This window comes from Nycticebus coucang, chromosome 14, assembly GCF_027406575.1.
Source record: "Nycticebus coucang isolate mNycCou1 chromosome 14, mNycCou1.pri, whole genome shotgun sequence".
In the NCBI taxonomy this organism is placed as follows: Eukaryota; Metazoa; Chordata; class Mammalia; order Primates; family Lorisidae; genus Nycticebus; species Nycticebus coucang.
Window position 1 is genome coordinate 12,197,127 of NC_069793.1, and position 16,490 is coordinate 12,213,616.

Consider the following 16,490-nt stretch of genomic DNA (forward strand, 5'->3'; position numbering starts at 1 on the left):
CACATCCTAATCCAAGCAGACCCCTAACCTCAGTCTCAGCCAGACTTGCGTTTACTCTGAAACCAGCCTGGGGCCAGAAACTCTGGTGTCCTCAGACCCTACAGCCCCAGCCCCAAGGGCCCTCCTGCTCCTTAAGGAGATGTCAGGATTCTGGGTAATCTCCTCTGGCCCTGGCAGCTTTGGGCAAGAAAAGAGTCGATGTTTGTCCCTTCTGGGAGCAGAAGCTGGAAGGCCTGGAATCACTGTGTCACATTCTCTGCGGTACCTTCAAAGTTCAGAATCAGGGAGACACTCACAGAGTCTTAAGAATTTGAGTGTCAGGGATCTTGGAGTCCTTGTGGTCTTTTTTTGGACCCTGTGCCACTGACTTTCAGTCTCAGTGTTGGAGGATTTGGACTCTCAGTCTTGCTTCTTCCATGCCTGGCCTCAGAATTGCAGGTTCTAAGGACACATCCCTGTGGCTCTCAAACTTCAGTGCATGGACCAGCAGAAGTGGCATCATGTGTCCCACCCCAGAGTCCCTGAGTCTATAGGTGGGGCAGAGACAACTAGCTGTTCGCCAATACCCGGGGATCCCTGACCTTTACATGGCTGCCCCAGATAGACGCTTCTCCCCCTGCCCCTCTCGCAGCTAGTAGGTGGTAGAAAGTGAGTGGGAATGAAGAGGCCACTCTAGTGTCCTATCTTTCCCCTTTCAGCTGCCTGGAACGTGGACATGGCAGTAAGCCATTCTGGACCATGTGAGCAAAAGCAACAACTTAGGGTCTGCACAGCAATAAGAAAGAAGGAAACTGGGCCCTCACCAACTCCTCAGGACGCTGTCACTTGGGGGTCTCTGTCACACACAGCCAAACTTTCATCCTGACTTACATGGAAAGGTGCAAGGTGGGGCTCAGGAATTTTTGACAAGCTCCCATGTGATTCCAAAATAGGTGTGGGGCTCTCAGGTCTATTCCAACGTCCCAGCATTGCTTGGGCCTATCTTAGGCACCGTTTCCTCTTCTTATCCCAAGCAGAAAGAGAGAAGAGCTAGACCAGCCAGCCAAGAGGCGCAAGCTGCATGACAGCAGAGGCAGGGAAGGGGAAGGCTGCTGGGGTAAGCAGGGCGGGACAGGACACGGATGGGTATGACGTGTAAGAAGCTCTGTCGCCTGCAGTCCCTCATGTCTCACACAGACACAGCCACCTTTAGGTGAATGTTGAGGGCCTGGTAATCTTAGGCCCTATATGGTTAGAGGCAAACATGAAGGGAGAGAGGTCAGAGTAGAGATGACTCAAGATAGCAGGGTCACAAAGCTCTTTGGAAACTTCAACTTAGGACCCTTGATAGTCAACGCAGTGGGGAGCAGGGGGAATCCTGCCTACACCACGCAGGGGGCACCAGGTGGGACCTACTGAAGGTTCCCTGGCCCGCAGGCTCTCCCCCTGATTTGAGCAGGTGGTCCATTGGGAGCCTGGCCCAGGCACTCACTGTAGAAGGTGGTCAGGGCCACGGGAGGCTGGGTGCTGAAGTCATAGTGCTCATAGTCTGTGTCTGAACTGGAGTCCGAGTCCTCAGGGGCTGGGGCCCGGACCTGGATGGGCAGGTTGAGAACTGGGGAGAGAACAGAGCAGGGGGCATGGCAAAGTGGTGGGGAAGGGCCCAGAGAGAGGGGGCAGAAAAAGGTGAGCAGTGGGGATGGGAGACAGAGTGAAGGGGAGCACCAGGAAGCCACCTTGTATGGACCATTCAGCCTGGATTTCCCAAGCTCCTCTCACTCATTTTGAATATCAGGAGCTAAACATTTATTTATTTAGCACTTACTCTGTGCCAGTCACTGTTCTAACATTTATAATGAGCTAATTTAACCCAAATAATAACTATGTGAAGTGGGCACATGATTATTCTCATTTTAAGTGAGGAAACTGAGCCACAGAGAGGTTCTTGCCGTGCCCAGAGAAGCTATAAACCTCTACACAGTGGGTGGTTGCCCTGGGCTTCGCTTGGTGCTAGATGCTGTAGTCATATTCTCTTCTCAAACATAAGCAGATTGTGTGCAAAGAATATCTATAATACTTGGCTGAGTTTTGAACCGTTCTCATGTCATTGAACTCTTTCTAATAAAGGTGATTGAATATATTCATAACACAATGTGATGAAACTCAATCTCCTTTGCAACACTTTCCAGAGGCAGAAATCCATATATCATAAAGGATGGATGACTGGCTTAATTTTTCTTTACCCAGAAAATATGAAATATGTTCCAGGGGAATCTTGAAGGAACTCTGCAGGGCAGGCCATGGAGAGGGGAATGATTATCACAAGCATATTAGCCAATTTAAGTGTGACTTTCCTCTGAAAACCAAGATCCAAAATACCATTGGCCTATATTTGTCCAGAACTCAAAGGTCTAGAGTCCTAGGATGACTGCACTAGAAGGTCATTGGCCCATTAAGGTCCAGAGAGGGACCTGACCTGTTCAAGGTCCCATAGCCACAAGTGGGCTGGCCCAGGTCTCATCTCCAGCTGCACACTGCTTTGACCTAAGCAGTACCCTTCTTATACTCCCCAGCTCCCCACACCCCAGATGGGGGACATCCTACCTTCTTCTTTGGGGATGGTAATGGGGACCACTTGATAGCTATTCATGCCTGCTGGGATGGTGGTGGGTGGGTGCTGGTGGTTCACCATAGTGGGGATGGCTGAGGGAGAGGAGGCAGAAATTCTACAAGTCATTTGTTTCCCCTCTCCCAGTCTACCTACTTCTGTTCTCATCAAAAGACCTCCTTCCTCATCCCCTTAGCCCCCCAACACACCCGCAAACACACAAACATGAACACACACGTACACACAGTTTGGTCCTCCTATGGGACCCACACTAGTGAGTCCACTTCTGTTTGGCATGCTGGGAAAATCCTTCTCATCAGGAGATGCTCCCTGGGGCTGGGGCTATTGCTAGATTATGCCATGCCTACTGGGCTTCTGCCAAGGCCCACGCCACCCTGGGATGGCCCTGGCTCCCAGAACTATGCACTTACCATATTTTCCTTTGATTTTCAAGAGAATAAAGGCTATGGAGATGAGTGAGCCAAGGAGGAGAATTCCCAGAACAATGCAGGGGATGAGAAGCATTAACTCCGGAGATCCCATGGCCTCTGTTTTCACTGTCACAGAAGGTTCTAGAAACAAGAACTCCAATTCAGGGAGAAAGAAAAATGGACATAGACTTCTCTTTGCCCTTCTTCTTGCCTTTTCATCCTTTCTACAGCTGATCCACTTCCCTTTTTAATCTATCTTCCTCCTTCCTTCTTTTTTTTCAAATTTTCCCATCTGCTCTTAGGTTTTTGGTATATAGTAGGTACTCAATAAATGCATACTGAATGAATGAATAATTAACTAAATGAATTATTGCCCAAACCACCCCCTGCCCCCCAAGCCACCCACCCACAGGGATCTCTTTCTGCTAGCTCTTCAGTACTAAAACTTTCTTTGATAATTATTAAGCGTCCACTGTGTGCCAGGCACTTGGCCCTTCAGATTCAAAATATGACAACAGTATCACAAGTTTTGAGGGGTGCTGTCCAGTGGGGAGTCTGACAAGTACACCCAATCTAGTATGAGGAAGGCTTGCGGTGATGGATGTTTGGACAGGGACCCTGGAGGCATGTGGCCCCATAAAGGGCACTTCGTTCTCTATGTGAGAGTATCAAAACTGGTTTCTCAGAGAAGGTGGCTCTGAGCTACCTTTGGCAGTGAGCAGACCACAGGTCTTTTCCTGTGCCTGGAACCACTCTTTCTCCCAAATATGCCCTCCATGAGGGCAGGAGTGAGGTCTGTGATTCGGAACCTCCCAGCTCTGCATCCTCTGCTCTAGTGTGACTTCTTGCCTTCCCCTCCCTCTCAACCTCACCCCTGCTTAAAAGAAAAAAAAAAGCAAAGCACAAGAAAGGATAGAGGGGCAGCGAAGAGGATGCCTAGAGCCATGTCTGACTACATGGCCCCACCTCCTGCTTTCTGTGTAAGTCCTGGGAGCGGAGTTAGATGAAGGGTGGAGGGACGGGGATGAGCTCTCCCTTTCCCTGTCCTCATTTTCTCCCCTTCCTTTTTGGTGTGTAAAGGAGGCAGCTTGGACCAGGAGGGGAAGCTGGATCGAGCAGCAGGAATTGGTAAAAGGGCCACTCTGGGCGTGGGGGCCAGGGAGGCTGGTGCATGTGGGCCTAGAGGGCGTTTGGCTGAGGGAGGGGCTAGTGGACCAAGGGCTGGGCTATGGTCTATGGAGGCCAGGTCACTCTTTGCTCTTCTGGGACTGCATGGCTCCCCGATGTTTACAGGGTGCCTGGCAGGAGCTTACCCTCCAGCCTGTGCAGTTCCAGCATCTCAACCCCTCTCTGTGTCAAGGCCCCTGGCAGGACCTAATGGCCCTTCACTCTATCCCAGCCCCTGTCCTCCCAGCTCTGGGATGTGAGAGAGAAGCTGAGAGGAGCCAGGAGGCAGGGGGAGTCTGGGCCAGTCCCTACAGATACCAGTGGGGCTACAAAGAGCTCTATGCCGGGACTAAATAATCAGAACATCAGACGTCCAAACAGCTCTTACTGTGCACCCTACTCTGTCTAAGCACGTTACAAAAATTAATTCACAGCAGCCTCACAACATGCTTGGGAAAAGGTAATATAGTTGTCATTCCCCTTTTTATAGTCTAGGGATCTGAGCCTCACAGAGGTTCAGACTGGCCCAGTGTTGCACAGCTAGCAAGACGCGTAGCTGGGGTGTGAGCCCCAGAAGTCTGTTCTGATGCTTGCCCAACTACACACAGTGGATGGATGGGCCAAGCGTGGGTCCAGAGTTGGGAGTCTTGAACGCAAATTCTGCCAGCATTTGGCTGGCTGTCACTTGAGTCTTGGAGCCTCAGCTCCTTCCTGGATGTAAGTTATAATGAGACCTCTACCATTTGGCCGCCAAGAGGATTAAGGAGCTGGAGAACAGTGGCTGTACTAGGCCCTGGGCCTGGAACATTGTGAACACGTTGTTTGTTTCCCTCAGCCCCCACCTCCAGTTCCAGGTGGTCTCAGACCAGCCTGGCTCTCTCTCCAGTTCTCTCCTCCTGCCCTACAGGTGCTCGCACAAGATGGGGAGGAGTCAGTGACCTGTGGGCTGACCTGGCAGAGAGGCTCACAAAGTGCCCACAGGGGCCCTGGAAGGCAGGTCCATTGGCTGGAGGTGAGAGGCGGGGAACAAACCACAAACACCATCCCCAAGCTCTGCAGAGCTTCTAAGAAACCAGGAATACCCCGCATAGCAACACTCACCTACAGTGGCCGGCTGAACACTTGCTGGGACTTCGGGAGTGGACAGATTGTGCAAGCTCCGGGAACCTGTCAGAAAGCACCACCCAATCACACCATGCACATTACTGAGCACCTACTGTGTACCAAGCCTTGTGCTAGAAACTGAACAAGACAGACGAGTGACCTGCAACTGGGGCCAGGCGCCAACTGGGGCATGTGGCTAAGGAACCTTGCCTTTCCCACCCCCTATAATAAGGAGGAACTCATAGATTAAATGCTAGGAGGGTTCTTCGGTTAGAGCAGGGGCTCTTCTTTCTGCTATAGATCCCAAACCCCTTTTGATTTAGTCTTCACTTTGTTCTTCTTATTGACCTCAGGAGATGGGGAGCTGACATTATAGCCATTACGACAACCATCGTAACCCGCTTGGCCATTTGACAGGTGTGTTTACAGGAATGGCTCTCACAGTCCCTTGGCAGGTATTATCTGGTTTCCCAGCCACCCCAAGAGGTATCTAGTGTCAGCATCCACATATCGAAGTTAAGGGACTATCTGAAGACTTCCAACTGGCACATGGGGCTGAGATTCATACCCAGGTATCTGAATGAAATACGGATGCTAATACAGTGTTTAATTCACCATCCCAGGTGAGGTCTAACCCTCATTTTCTCAGATGCTAATGCCTCTAAAATCAGGATGATGGCCTCAATCCGTGATGTTTGAGGGAGTCTCAAGAGTTCATCCGCCTGGGCGGCGCCTATGACTCAGTCGGTAAGGCGCCGGCCCCATATACTGAGGGTGGCAGGTTCAAATCCGGCCCCGGCCAAACTGCAACCAAAAAATAGCCGGGCGTTGTGGTGGGCGCCTGTAGTCCCAGCTACTCAGGAGGCTGAGGCAAGAGAATCGCTTAAGCCCGGGAGTTGGAGGTTGCTGTGAGCTGTGTGAGGCCACGGCACTCTACCGAGGGCTATAAAGTGAGACTCTGTCTCTACAAAAAAAAAAAAGAGTTTATCCGCCTAACATTTTTTCCCCTTACTGTACATAAAATAATAATGGTGTGTCTAGCTCTGTAGTGGCTCATGTCTGTAATCCCAGTATTCTGGGAGGCCAAGGTGGGAGGATTGCTTGAGCTCAAGAGTTTGAGACCAGCCAGAGCAAGCATGAGACCCCATCTCCACAAAAAATAGCTGGGTGTGATGGCATGTGCCTATAGTCCTAGCTACTTGGAAGGCTGAGGCTCAAAGATGGCTTGAACCCAGGAGTTTCAGGTTTCAGTGAGCCAAGATGATACCACTGTACTCTTGCCTGGGTGACAGAGCAAGACTCTGTCTCAAAAAAAATAAACAAAAAAAAAAACAGTGGTGAGACATAATCAATGCCATCTCAGATTTGGTGACATACAGTAGGATCCCACTCATGGAGTGGTTACAAGGCTTAGCTGAAGTAAGAGCTACTGAGTGCTTGGCCATGCCTGGCACATGGTTAGGGGTTCAGACGCTGTCACTGATGCTATTTTTATTATTAGTATCTCCTAATAATTTTTTACTTAGGGATGCCCTGGGATGGTGAAATGGCTTCAACTCTTGAGACAATTCCAGTCAACAGGGACCATAAGTTAGCATATGGTAATGCCTCAATCAATATTGGATTCACAGTTTGGGGGCTGAGTTGCATGTCTGTACAAGAGATCCTGAGTAAGTACGAATGACTGCCTGGGCACAGTGAGGACAGCAATCTTTCTTATTACTGTATTTGCCATTGCTGATCTAATTCCTATTGTAGTTCTTGGGCTGCAAGTTCTTAGGATTCAGGTGGAGTTCTGGTCCAAATGCTGGGGCTAGTGCGGGGTGGGTGGGGGCAGGGATACCTGAGCAGAGGACCCGGGCTGCATGTGACTCTCTACAGAGGTTGGAGTTGTTGAACCGCCAGAAGCAGTCGGAGAGGGTGGGCTCCTCCCCTTTGCATGAGTAGAACATCTTGCCCGACAAGGAGTGGGGCAGCCCCTTGGGCTGTTCAACCACATTTCCGCAGCCCAAGGTCTGGCAGAGCACTTTGGCCTCCTGTGTGTACCACTCACTGTCACACACCGTGTTCCAGAACCCTCGGAAGTATACCTCCACCTGCCCCTCACAGGGGTCAGCGCCCCCAGTCAGGCGCCAGGACTGGTGCTCTGCGGGGAGGTGCAAGGGGCAGAGTCAGGTCAAGATCCTCTGGGCCCTGCCAGCCCAGACCCACCAATGCGGGCATCAGTAGTACAGGCACAAGGGCAGCCCAACTAGTCTCCACATCTTCGTGTGTCCCTCCCTCCTCCATCTGTGTCCCCCTTTCGTTGGCTGCAGCTTCTCTGGCCAGCCTTGCTGCAGTAATCTGGATCCTTGCTACTCAAAGTGTGGTCTGTGGACCAGCAGCGTCAGCACTGCCTGAAATCTTGCTAGGAATGCAGAAGCTTGAGCTGTGTCCCAGACTACTGAGCCAGAATCCATGTTTTAACATGCCCTCTCCCCATTCTTGTGCATATTAAAAAGAAGCAGCAGCTGGCCCAGAGCCTCCTGGTCTTAGTTGGACAGCCCAGCAGCCTCCCTGCATCCAGTCCCCTCTACTGCTCCAATCCAAGGGACCAACTCCCACTCAGGATGAGTCCCACCTCTAACGCCACCTCCTCCAGGAGGTAGACTGGCCCATCCTCAGCTCCAGAGTGCCTGCTGCCTCTAAACTCCACCTGACTTCCCCTCCCTGGACATTTACCACTTCCTCCCCTGAATCTTGTTTGTCTGGGTCTCATCTCGCCTCCTGGGCTGTGACCCGCCCCCCAACGGGTAGGGAGGGCGTCTCCCAACTCCAGGCCTGGGGCCCAGAAGGCCTGTGGTGGTTGGCCACAGTTGAGCGACGCGGCCCACTGACCTGAGCACACCACGCCCGCATCCTCCTTGTGGCCGCAGTAGTGGTCCCCTGGCAGCCCCGGGCAGTCCCACAGGTAAGCCTCGGCTCCGGAGCAGTTCACCTGGTCCCGGTGGATGGGCCCTCGGCCGGGTGTGAAGTGCAAGCCGGGCAGGGCCTGGACTGCCCAGCCACAGCCCAGTTGCCGGCACACCACGTGGGCGTCCTCTAGGTCCCACGTGTCGTCGCACACCGAGCCCCACTGGCCGCGCTCCAGCATCTCCACGCGGCCGGCGCAGGGGCCGCCGCCGTCCATCAGCCGCAGTGCACGATTCTCTGGGGGCAGGAGGGGTCGTGGCTGCTGGGGCGCCGGGCGGAAAGGCAGGAGGGGGGAGCAGGTCGGACGGGCAGGGGGCGTTGTGGACGGGCTGGGGGCCCTGTGAGGCGGGTTGCAGCCTGGCGGGCAGGATTGGGAATCTCCGCAAGGCTGCGTGTAGGGTAGGCAGCGCTGCAGGCTCTGGAAGGCATTAGAGACGTGGTGGGCGGGGCCTGGAGAGCAGGGCTGGGGCAGGAGGGCCACAGGGCGCGGGGACGCTGGAACGTGGCAAATTTCCGTATGTGGGCAAGGGGCAGAGATAAAGACCCAGACAGGAGGCGGGGGTGGCTGTAAGTAGGGTTAGGGATCGGGTTGGCGTTGAGAACCCAGGATGGGGTTGGGGACCAAGTGTAGAGGGAGTAGCCTGGAGGCAGTTGGGAGGAAATGCGGGCCTGGAAATGCTCCCAGGAGGTCCTCCGGCGTGGAGACCACCCTGCACTTGCACGGGGGGGGGGTCGGGGGAAGTGGGGTGCGGAGGGCGAGGCCCAGTCCAGTGGTTCGAGCGAGACGCAGCGGCTGAAGGCCTGGGGAGTGGGCAGGCAGAGGCCCAGGTGGTAGGGCGCAAGGCTCCGCTGATACCTGCACAGGTGACCCGGGCCGGCTTCTCGTCGCCGCTGCACGCGTGCTCCACCACGTCGCAGAGCCTCCACTCGACGCCTCTGCACAGGACGGCGGGCACCCCAGCCAGCGTGACGTTCGGGACCCCGCTGGCGTTCCCCGCATCGGGCCCAGACTCGGGGGTCGGTGGAGTGAGCTGGGCAGCCGCCTCCGCCCCGCCGCACCCCAGCGCTTGGCACACGGCCTCTGCGGCGCGGCCACTCCAGAGCGCCCCGCACACGGGCTCCCAGGACGCCCCGATCCGGACTTCCACCGTCCCGCTGCAGCGGCTGCTCCCGTTCGCCAGGCGGACCCCGAACTGCTCCCCTGGAAGTGTCAAAGCGGAGCTGAGACCTCAATGGTTTCTCCCTCTGCTGGTCCCGGCGGTGAGGGCGGGTGGGGCAATTGCCCAGGTTCCGCCACTGACTCTGTAGGAGACCTTGGATAACCCACTGCCCAGCTCTGGGCCTCCGCCTTCCAGCCAGCAAATGGGGCAGGGCTGGCTTATTCCCAAGTCCCCTTTGAGGCCTGACCCTCTGGTTCTCCTTAGAGTCAGAAGGTGGTACTCAGGGGAGACTCTAGAGGTTATTAGGAGAGCTTATGCCTGGGGAATAGAGAGCCATAGATCTGATCCCCACACACCCTCCTCTTGTGGGTCAGGAGCCCTGGTCCATCCCTGGAGAGCAGGCATGGAGTTGGTCACAGGGTTGAAGATGGCCTGCTTCAGCTAATGGTGGGTCACCCTTTCCCAGAGCCTCTCCTTCCGGAAGCACCTGCCCATTTTGCTCAGGATTGCGTCCTGTGTGCAAGCACACTGCTTGGCACAGAATAGGTCCTTAATAAATATCTCAAATATCTGTCTGTAAGTGAAGGGTCCATGTGATGAAACCTCAACAGTCCCACCAGAGCTCTTCAGCTTGTTCTCATGAATCCCCTTAAAGTGTTCTGTGAATGCCTTGCCCGTGTGCACGTGACTCATCAGTGGCCTCTCAAAAGTGGTACTGCTAAGACCTCCGGGTAAGCTCATGGTGGAACTTTAGGCACTGGATCAGAAAGGAGAAGTGTTGCCTGAAGTCAGGGAGCCTCCCTAAAAGTCCATTTCCCTTTCTTGTCACCTGGAAGACCATCTACCACTTGGTTCAGAAAGCTGACCCTGGACCCCCGGAAAGATTATTTACTCACCTGGCTCTAAGGGCTCACTCTCAGTAATGCTGGTGTTGACCTGGCCAGATGGGGCTGCAGAGGGGTGACCTGAAATTAAACAGCAGCAACTGTGGCGGGTGTGTAAGCTCAGCCAGAAAATGCTGGGCAGTGGCATTTTCTGGAGCCTGTTGTGACTTTATGACCCCTTTGGAAAACAAAATAGTCCTCAAACTTGGGTGTGTTCGCCTCCCTTCAGGGTAAGGCAAATTCTCAAACTTTGGAGTTCCAGCATCCTCCACATCATCATTAATTGCACACACATTCTCAGAAATCAGGGTATAGCAGGGAAGAATGACAGTGGGCTTTGAAGCCAGACCAACTTACTGGCTAGGTACCCATGGATGGGTGACTTAGCCTCTCTGTGTCAGTCCCAATTTATTGGGACTAATACTTGGGAAACTATTGTGAGGTTGAAATGGGACAAACCAGAAAATGCTTGACATATAGAAGAAACTTGAAAATGGAAGTGATTTAGGAAAAACATTTTTGTTCAGAGGATTTGTTTGAGAATTTCCTACCAGATTTAGGGTAACTGGCACAACCTGGGCTGGGGGCCATTAGAAGGCGAAGTGCCTTTAGAAATGGAAACTAACATTCAGTAAGGGCCTCTTAGATGTCAAGTTTTGCACAGATTTTTCCATTTACCTTCTTTCTTTTTCTTTTCTTTTTTTTTTTTTTTTTTTTTTGCAGTTTTGGCCAGGGCTGGGCTCGAACCCGCCACCCCCAGTACATGGGGCCGGTGCCCTACTCCTTGAGCCACAGGCGCTTGAGTGTTCCATTCACTTTCAACAACATATTGGGGTAGGTATTGGCATTCCCATTGTACAGATTAGCAAAAGGAGGCCCAAGTAAAAATCAACTATCTGTGTCAGATAGTATCCATCTGTCCCTTCAGAGGCACTATCCACTCTGCCCTCTGACTATTACATTAGTTGACTTTTTTGGATTAATTAGTGTCTAGTGTCTTCTCTCAGGCTTTTGGGTCCCATTAGTTTTGGCAAACGGGGAGCTACGGCAGTGAAAGGAGGGCAGGAGGAGAGTAAGGGTGTGGTGCTTTCCCCCGGCTCCATCCCCATGAGGACTCTTGGGCAGGCTGCGTCCCTTATCTGAAGGTCATTGCTCCTTCAAGAAAGCTATCTGTCCTAGACTGTCTCCTCCTGGGTCTCACTGACCACTCCCCAGTCTTGTCTCTTTGGGCCCAGGATGGTAACAGCTCAGCTGCTCTTAGCTTCTGGTTACTGAGTTATCCTTCGTAAACGGTCCTTTTTTAAAGAAGCCTCCTTCAAACTCCTCTACTTTGAGTGTGCCACCTGTTTCCGGTTGGGACCCTGAGTGGTACATGGCCAGAGTCTACCCAGCTAGCAAACAGCAGAACCAGGATTTGCACTGTCTCTACAGAATCCTCTCCACTCTGGGCCCCAGTGTTCTGGTTTGCAAAGCACAAAGGGAGGAGGCTCCCAGGCAGGGACTGCTGTGCCTGCAAGCGAGATCATCTGCGTTTCCTGGTTTCTCTTGCACTTAGGCTGGGGCTCTTGACGTCTGGGCCGTGAGGGCAGCTACCTGGCAGTGAGCCTCCTCCATCTGTTTCTCCCCTATTAGGATGTTAGGGTCCCTGAGTTTCCAGGGGATGTTCAAGATGGAAGCGATCTTGACTCAACTTGAATTTTCTGTGAATAAGAGGTAAGCACACACGCCTGCAGGCACAGCCCTTCCACAGACACCGGTCTGGGCTGCTCCCTCAGCCTGGCAGAAAGAAATCAGACCTCTAATTGCCCAGCCTCACTAACTCCCTGGTGGGCTGCCCAGCCTGACCCCCTGAAGAGGAAATGACTCAGAATTCAGAGCATATACTCTGCAACTAATGTGATATTCAGAACAAGAATTCAGATGTGCACAAGTTAGTATTTCAGAATCCTGGTTTCCACAGCAACGGACCAGTCAGTGCTCTGGTATAGTTTTCAATATTTCTACATGGGGTGGGGGCAAGGGGTTGAGTGCAGGCTGCAATGTGTATGTGTGTATGTGTGTGGGGTGAGTGATTATGCTCGTGTGTGATTGTGTGTATATGACTTGAGAGTGTGTACATGTAGGCAGGGGGCTTGCTCAGTTCTGCATTCTCTAGGCTTGGGTCTGGGAAACCACTTTATCATGCGTAAGGCACATAGGGCCCAAGGCTGGGTTAGCGCTGTGCCCCCCATGGTGTCCAACACAGTGTTTACTGATTGACTAATTGAATAAAAGAGTGGGCAGGAGTTGCCTGAAATGAGATACTGGAGGGTTTTGTTTTTTGTGTTATGGACCTTCTCCTAGTAGGAGCCTTGCTTCTGTGTCTAACTTCTGTGCTGTGGGAACCAAAGCAGGGTTTACCTCAAACCCTCTTTCCATCAGGGCCTGGTTTCCCAAAGAGCCCAGTGGAGCACCCCTGCTTCCCAGACATCATTATTACTTGTGTCTGGTCGTGTGCTTCACACCTTTCTTTAAATTGGTTCACCTTTTTTGCTACAATACCTTTATTTGAAAAGGAAACTGCAGTGGCTTGAATGGGTCCCCCAAAGTTCATGTGTTGGAAACTTAATCCCCAAGGCAACAGTGGTTGCTGAGAGGTGAGACCTTTAAGAGGTGATTTGGTCACGTGGGTTAGTTGTTGTGGGAGTGGATTTGTTACATCTGGCCTTGCCAGATGCTGCCCTTAGATCTTGGACTTCCTGGCCTCCAAAAATGTGAAAGAAAAGAGAAAAAAAAACCCTCTTTCTTTTATAAATTATCCAGTCTGTGGGATTTTGTGATAGCAACACAAAACAAAGTAAGGCAGAACCTTTACCCTTTCCTATGAATTTGCTTCACTTCGTTAAGGTGCTTGAATATAAAGTTTTCTTTGCAGGTTTTTCAGCTGCACAAAAGTGGAAACAGAGTGAATGCCCATCCACAAGGCAACCGCTGAATAAATTATGGTCTATTTATGGCATGGCATCTTTTTTTTAATAAAAAAATAAAATAGACCCACGTTGGTTGGGAGATGTTCGTGCTGTGTTGAGTGCGAAAGGCAAGGTGCAGGGAAGAAAGTATAATGTGATATAATTTTCGTAAAACAAAGCCAAAACTCCCCTCTGTGAAGTGGTGTGATTACATGAACTTGAAGATAAGTATGGAAAAACACATAGCAGATGATCAAAATGTAAAAATTAAAAGGATGGGCATCACGAGAAGACGCAGTGCCAAGAAGGGCCAGCTCTGTGGGTGTGTGGCCTGTATGCAGGGCTCCGTTCTTACAGGGACCCAACACTTGGCTTAATGCTCTGCTGTTGCCATCTCGAAATTCTCCATAATTTGCTGAAGAAAAGACCCTGTATTTTCATTTTGTACTAAGCCCTCCAAATTGTGTAGCTGGTCCTGGAGCAGAATCATACCAGCGAGAGAGAGGAAATAAGCAATACAAGGAAAAAGTCTGTATTTTCAAAGTCATATATGATATGATTCCATTTATGTAAAATTAATACAGTATAACCTCCATAGCTGACCACCTTCCTATACTGACCTCCTCCTTAAGTTGACCTAATTTTCATAGGCTGGACATGCACCACACGCACACATCAGTACAGAAGGCCTAGTTTCTTATGTGGACCTCCATTATGATGACTGGTTTGTTACAGTCCCTTGGGTGGTCAACTTAAAGAGATTCTACTGTGTGTTGACACACAAAAAATTTAGAAGATAGAGAACCTAACATGACTAATTACATTGCTTTCTTAAAATAGAAGCTAATTGTAAAAATAAGCATATGCTGGAGGCCGAAGTGGGTAGATTGCCTGAGCTCACAGGTTTGAGACCAGCCTGAGCAAGAGCGAGACCCTGTTTCTAAAAATTAGCTGGGCATTGTGGCGGGCCCCTGTAGTCCCAGCTACTTGGGAGGCCGAGGCAAGAGAATTGCTTGAGCCCAAGAGTTTGAGGTTGCTGTGAGCTGTGATGCCACAGCACTCTACTGAGGGTGTCAAAGTGAGACTCTGTCTCAAAAAACAAACAAACAAAAAAAAAACAGCATATGAAAAGTAAAGCTATTTTGAAATGTCAAAAGACACATTATCAAATAGACTGTCTCTTTGATGGAATCAGAATGACAGAAGACTGAATTGTCTAGAAGAGATTAGGTGATTGGTTAAGAAATTATAGCACATTAAAAATATTTGCAAAAAATATTTATACAAAGTTTATAATGAGTTAAGGGAAAGTTTGTGACATAGATTAGTGGGAGAGGCAGAATACAGCAATACATATGGTCCGTGCTCTTCCCTGCAGCCCCCACCCTCACCCTAGCCAGGTTTTAAGCTTTAAGGACTTTCTTTTAGGACCTTGAGAAAGCCCAAATTCAATCCTCCATTCTACCCTCAGGCAAGTCTAAGTTTTTCCTTTGTGGGCCCAGCCACATGTGATTTTATCGTTAATTTGATCATGAACTGTTCCCTGACCCTCAATCTTACTAGATTCTAAGTATCACACGGACAGGGCTGGTTTCTATTTTGTTCACCCAGCACCTTGCACAATGCTGGCCCAGAAGAGATGCTAAAAGGACATAAATAAAATTCAATCCCTACTACAGAAGAAAAGATCATAGGAAAAATAAAACACATGCCCATATGGTGAATTTTCTTTTTTTCTTTCTGCTTCGTGTTGTTCTAAATGTTTCAAATGTTCTACATCAAATACAAATGAAAGAGCTCCAAATAAATACAGGACTTTTTCTTGGGGGGCCATATGGCTTTCTCGCAGTCCTAAGACGATGAGTTCCAATACTCATTATGGACTCATCCTGCTCCCCTGGGCCTTCAGAGAGAGCCAGGGTAGACAGTGTGGCCTTGCCAGCCAAAAGCACACTAACTCCTGGGGAAGAAATGAAGACCTCATGTGGCTGTTGAGTCAAGGTGTTTCTTCTCTTGAAAAGATCACATTGTTGGGGGGCACAGTGGAATGGGGTCACTGGGCTCACCATTAGGAGATGGGGCTCTTGGTTGACTTCTATCATTAACTTGCTATATGACCTTGGATGAGTCCTTTGCCCTCTCTGGACCGCATTCTCACTTGCATAGCAATAGATTTCTGATTTCTGATCTCTCTCCTTATATCGTTTCAATATTATTAGAGAAAATAAATAATGAAAGACTATTGAGCACTTACTGTATGCCCCATAAATGATAGCTACTATCTGTGTGCTTTACATGTAGTATCAATTTGAATCCTCACAGCTACCCTATGAGGTGGGTATTATTATCATTTCCTGTGTCTCACAGAGAAAACTGAGACACAGAGAGGTTAAGTAAGTCACTCAGGGTCACCCAGGTGATCGGGAATAGAAGCAAGATTTGGAAACTGGGCTGGCTGGCTGGAAACCACCTTTTAACTAATACGGTGCACTGCTTCTAACATTCTATCAATATGGACGGGAAATCTGTCCCACACACCCAGTCTACCATTATGGAAGTGCATCTGTGTTGTGTACAAAGCACTCATATATGTAAATGTGGCAGAGGAGCACAAATCTGGAGATCACAGCGCTCATTCTGTCCAGCTGGGAGAGAGACTCACATAGAGCTGTTCTGTCCAATATGGCAGACGCGGGCTGCAGGTGGCTACTGAGCATTTGAAATACGTTCTATGCAGGAACCTCAAATTCCATTTTATTTAATTCAATTTCTTTCTACTTAATTTTTTTAAAGTTTCTATTTAATTAAAGAAAAACCAGTACTCAAATCAATCACTGGAAATTTTTTTTAAATGGTTGTAACAACTGAGAGATATGATTCTCCTGTCTCAATGATAAATCTTTTGAAATGTGAATATGGAGTGGTGCCTGTGGCTCAGTGAGTAGGGTGCTGGCCCCATATACCGAAGGTGGTGGGTTCAAACTCGGCCCCGGCCAAACTGCAACAAAAACATAGCGGGGCGTTGTGGAGGGTGTCTGTAGTCCCAGCTACTCGGGAGGCTGAGGCAAGAGAATTGCCTAAGCCCAAGAGCTGGAGGTTGCTGTGAGCTGTGATGCCACAGCACTCTACCGTGGGCAACAAAGTGAGACCCTAAAAAAAAAAAAATGTGAATACGGTTCAAGTATTTTCGATGAAACTTGGGTGTCCAAATTGAGATATGACTTAAGAATAAAGTACACTCTGTGTTTTGAAGACTT

The 16,490-nt window shown here is 50.3% G+C and overlaps 1 protein-coding gene across 11 annotated transcripts in view; it reads right to left on the bottom strand.

The window, feature by feature from the left end:
- The window catches only part of CD6 (CD6 molecule), a 41,873-nt gene that overhangs the window by 2,687 nt on the left and 22,696 nt on the right, over window positions 1-16,490 (bottom strand). For 4 of the 11 annotated variants that reach the window (XM_053560169.1, XM_053560171.1, XM_053560177.1 and 1 more), the window contains exons 2-9: window positions 10,298-10,366; window positions 9,098-9,442; window positions 8,167-8,478; window positions 7,133-7,435; window positions 5,287-5,352; window positions 3,019-3,159; window positions 2,584-2,682; window positions 1,472-1,594 (exon numbers count right to left, since the gene is read on the bottom strand). In XM_053560169.1, the coding sequence (XP_053416144.1) occupies window positions 1,472-1,594; window positions 2,584-2,682; window positions 3,019-3,159; window positions 5,287-5,352; window positions 7,133-7,435; window positions 8,167-8,478; window positions 9,098-9,442; window positions 10,298-10,366 (1,458 nt within the window). The remainder of the gene's footprint in view (window positions 1-1,471; window positions 1,595-2,583; window positions 2,683-3,018; window positions 3,160-5,286; window positions 5,353-7,132; window positions 7,436-8,166; window positions 8,479-9,097; window positions 9,443-10,297; window positions 10,367-16,490) is intronic. The other 7 variants (XM_053560172.1, XM_053560179.1, XM_053560178.1 and 4 more) reach the window with 4 other exon arrangements.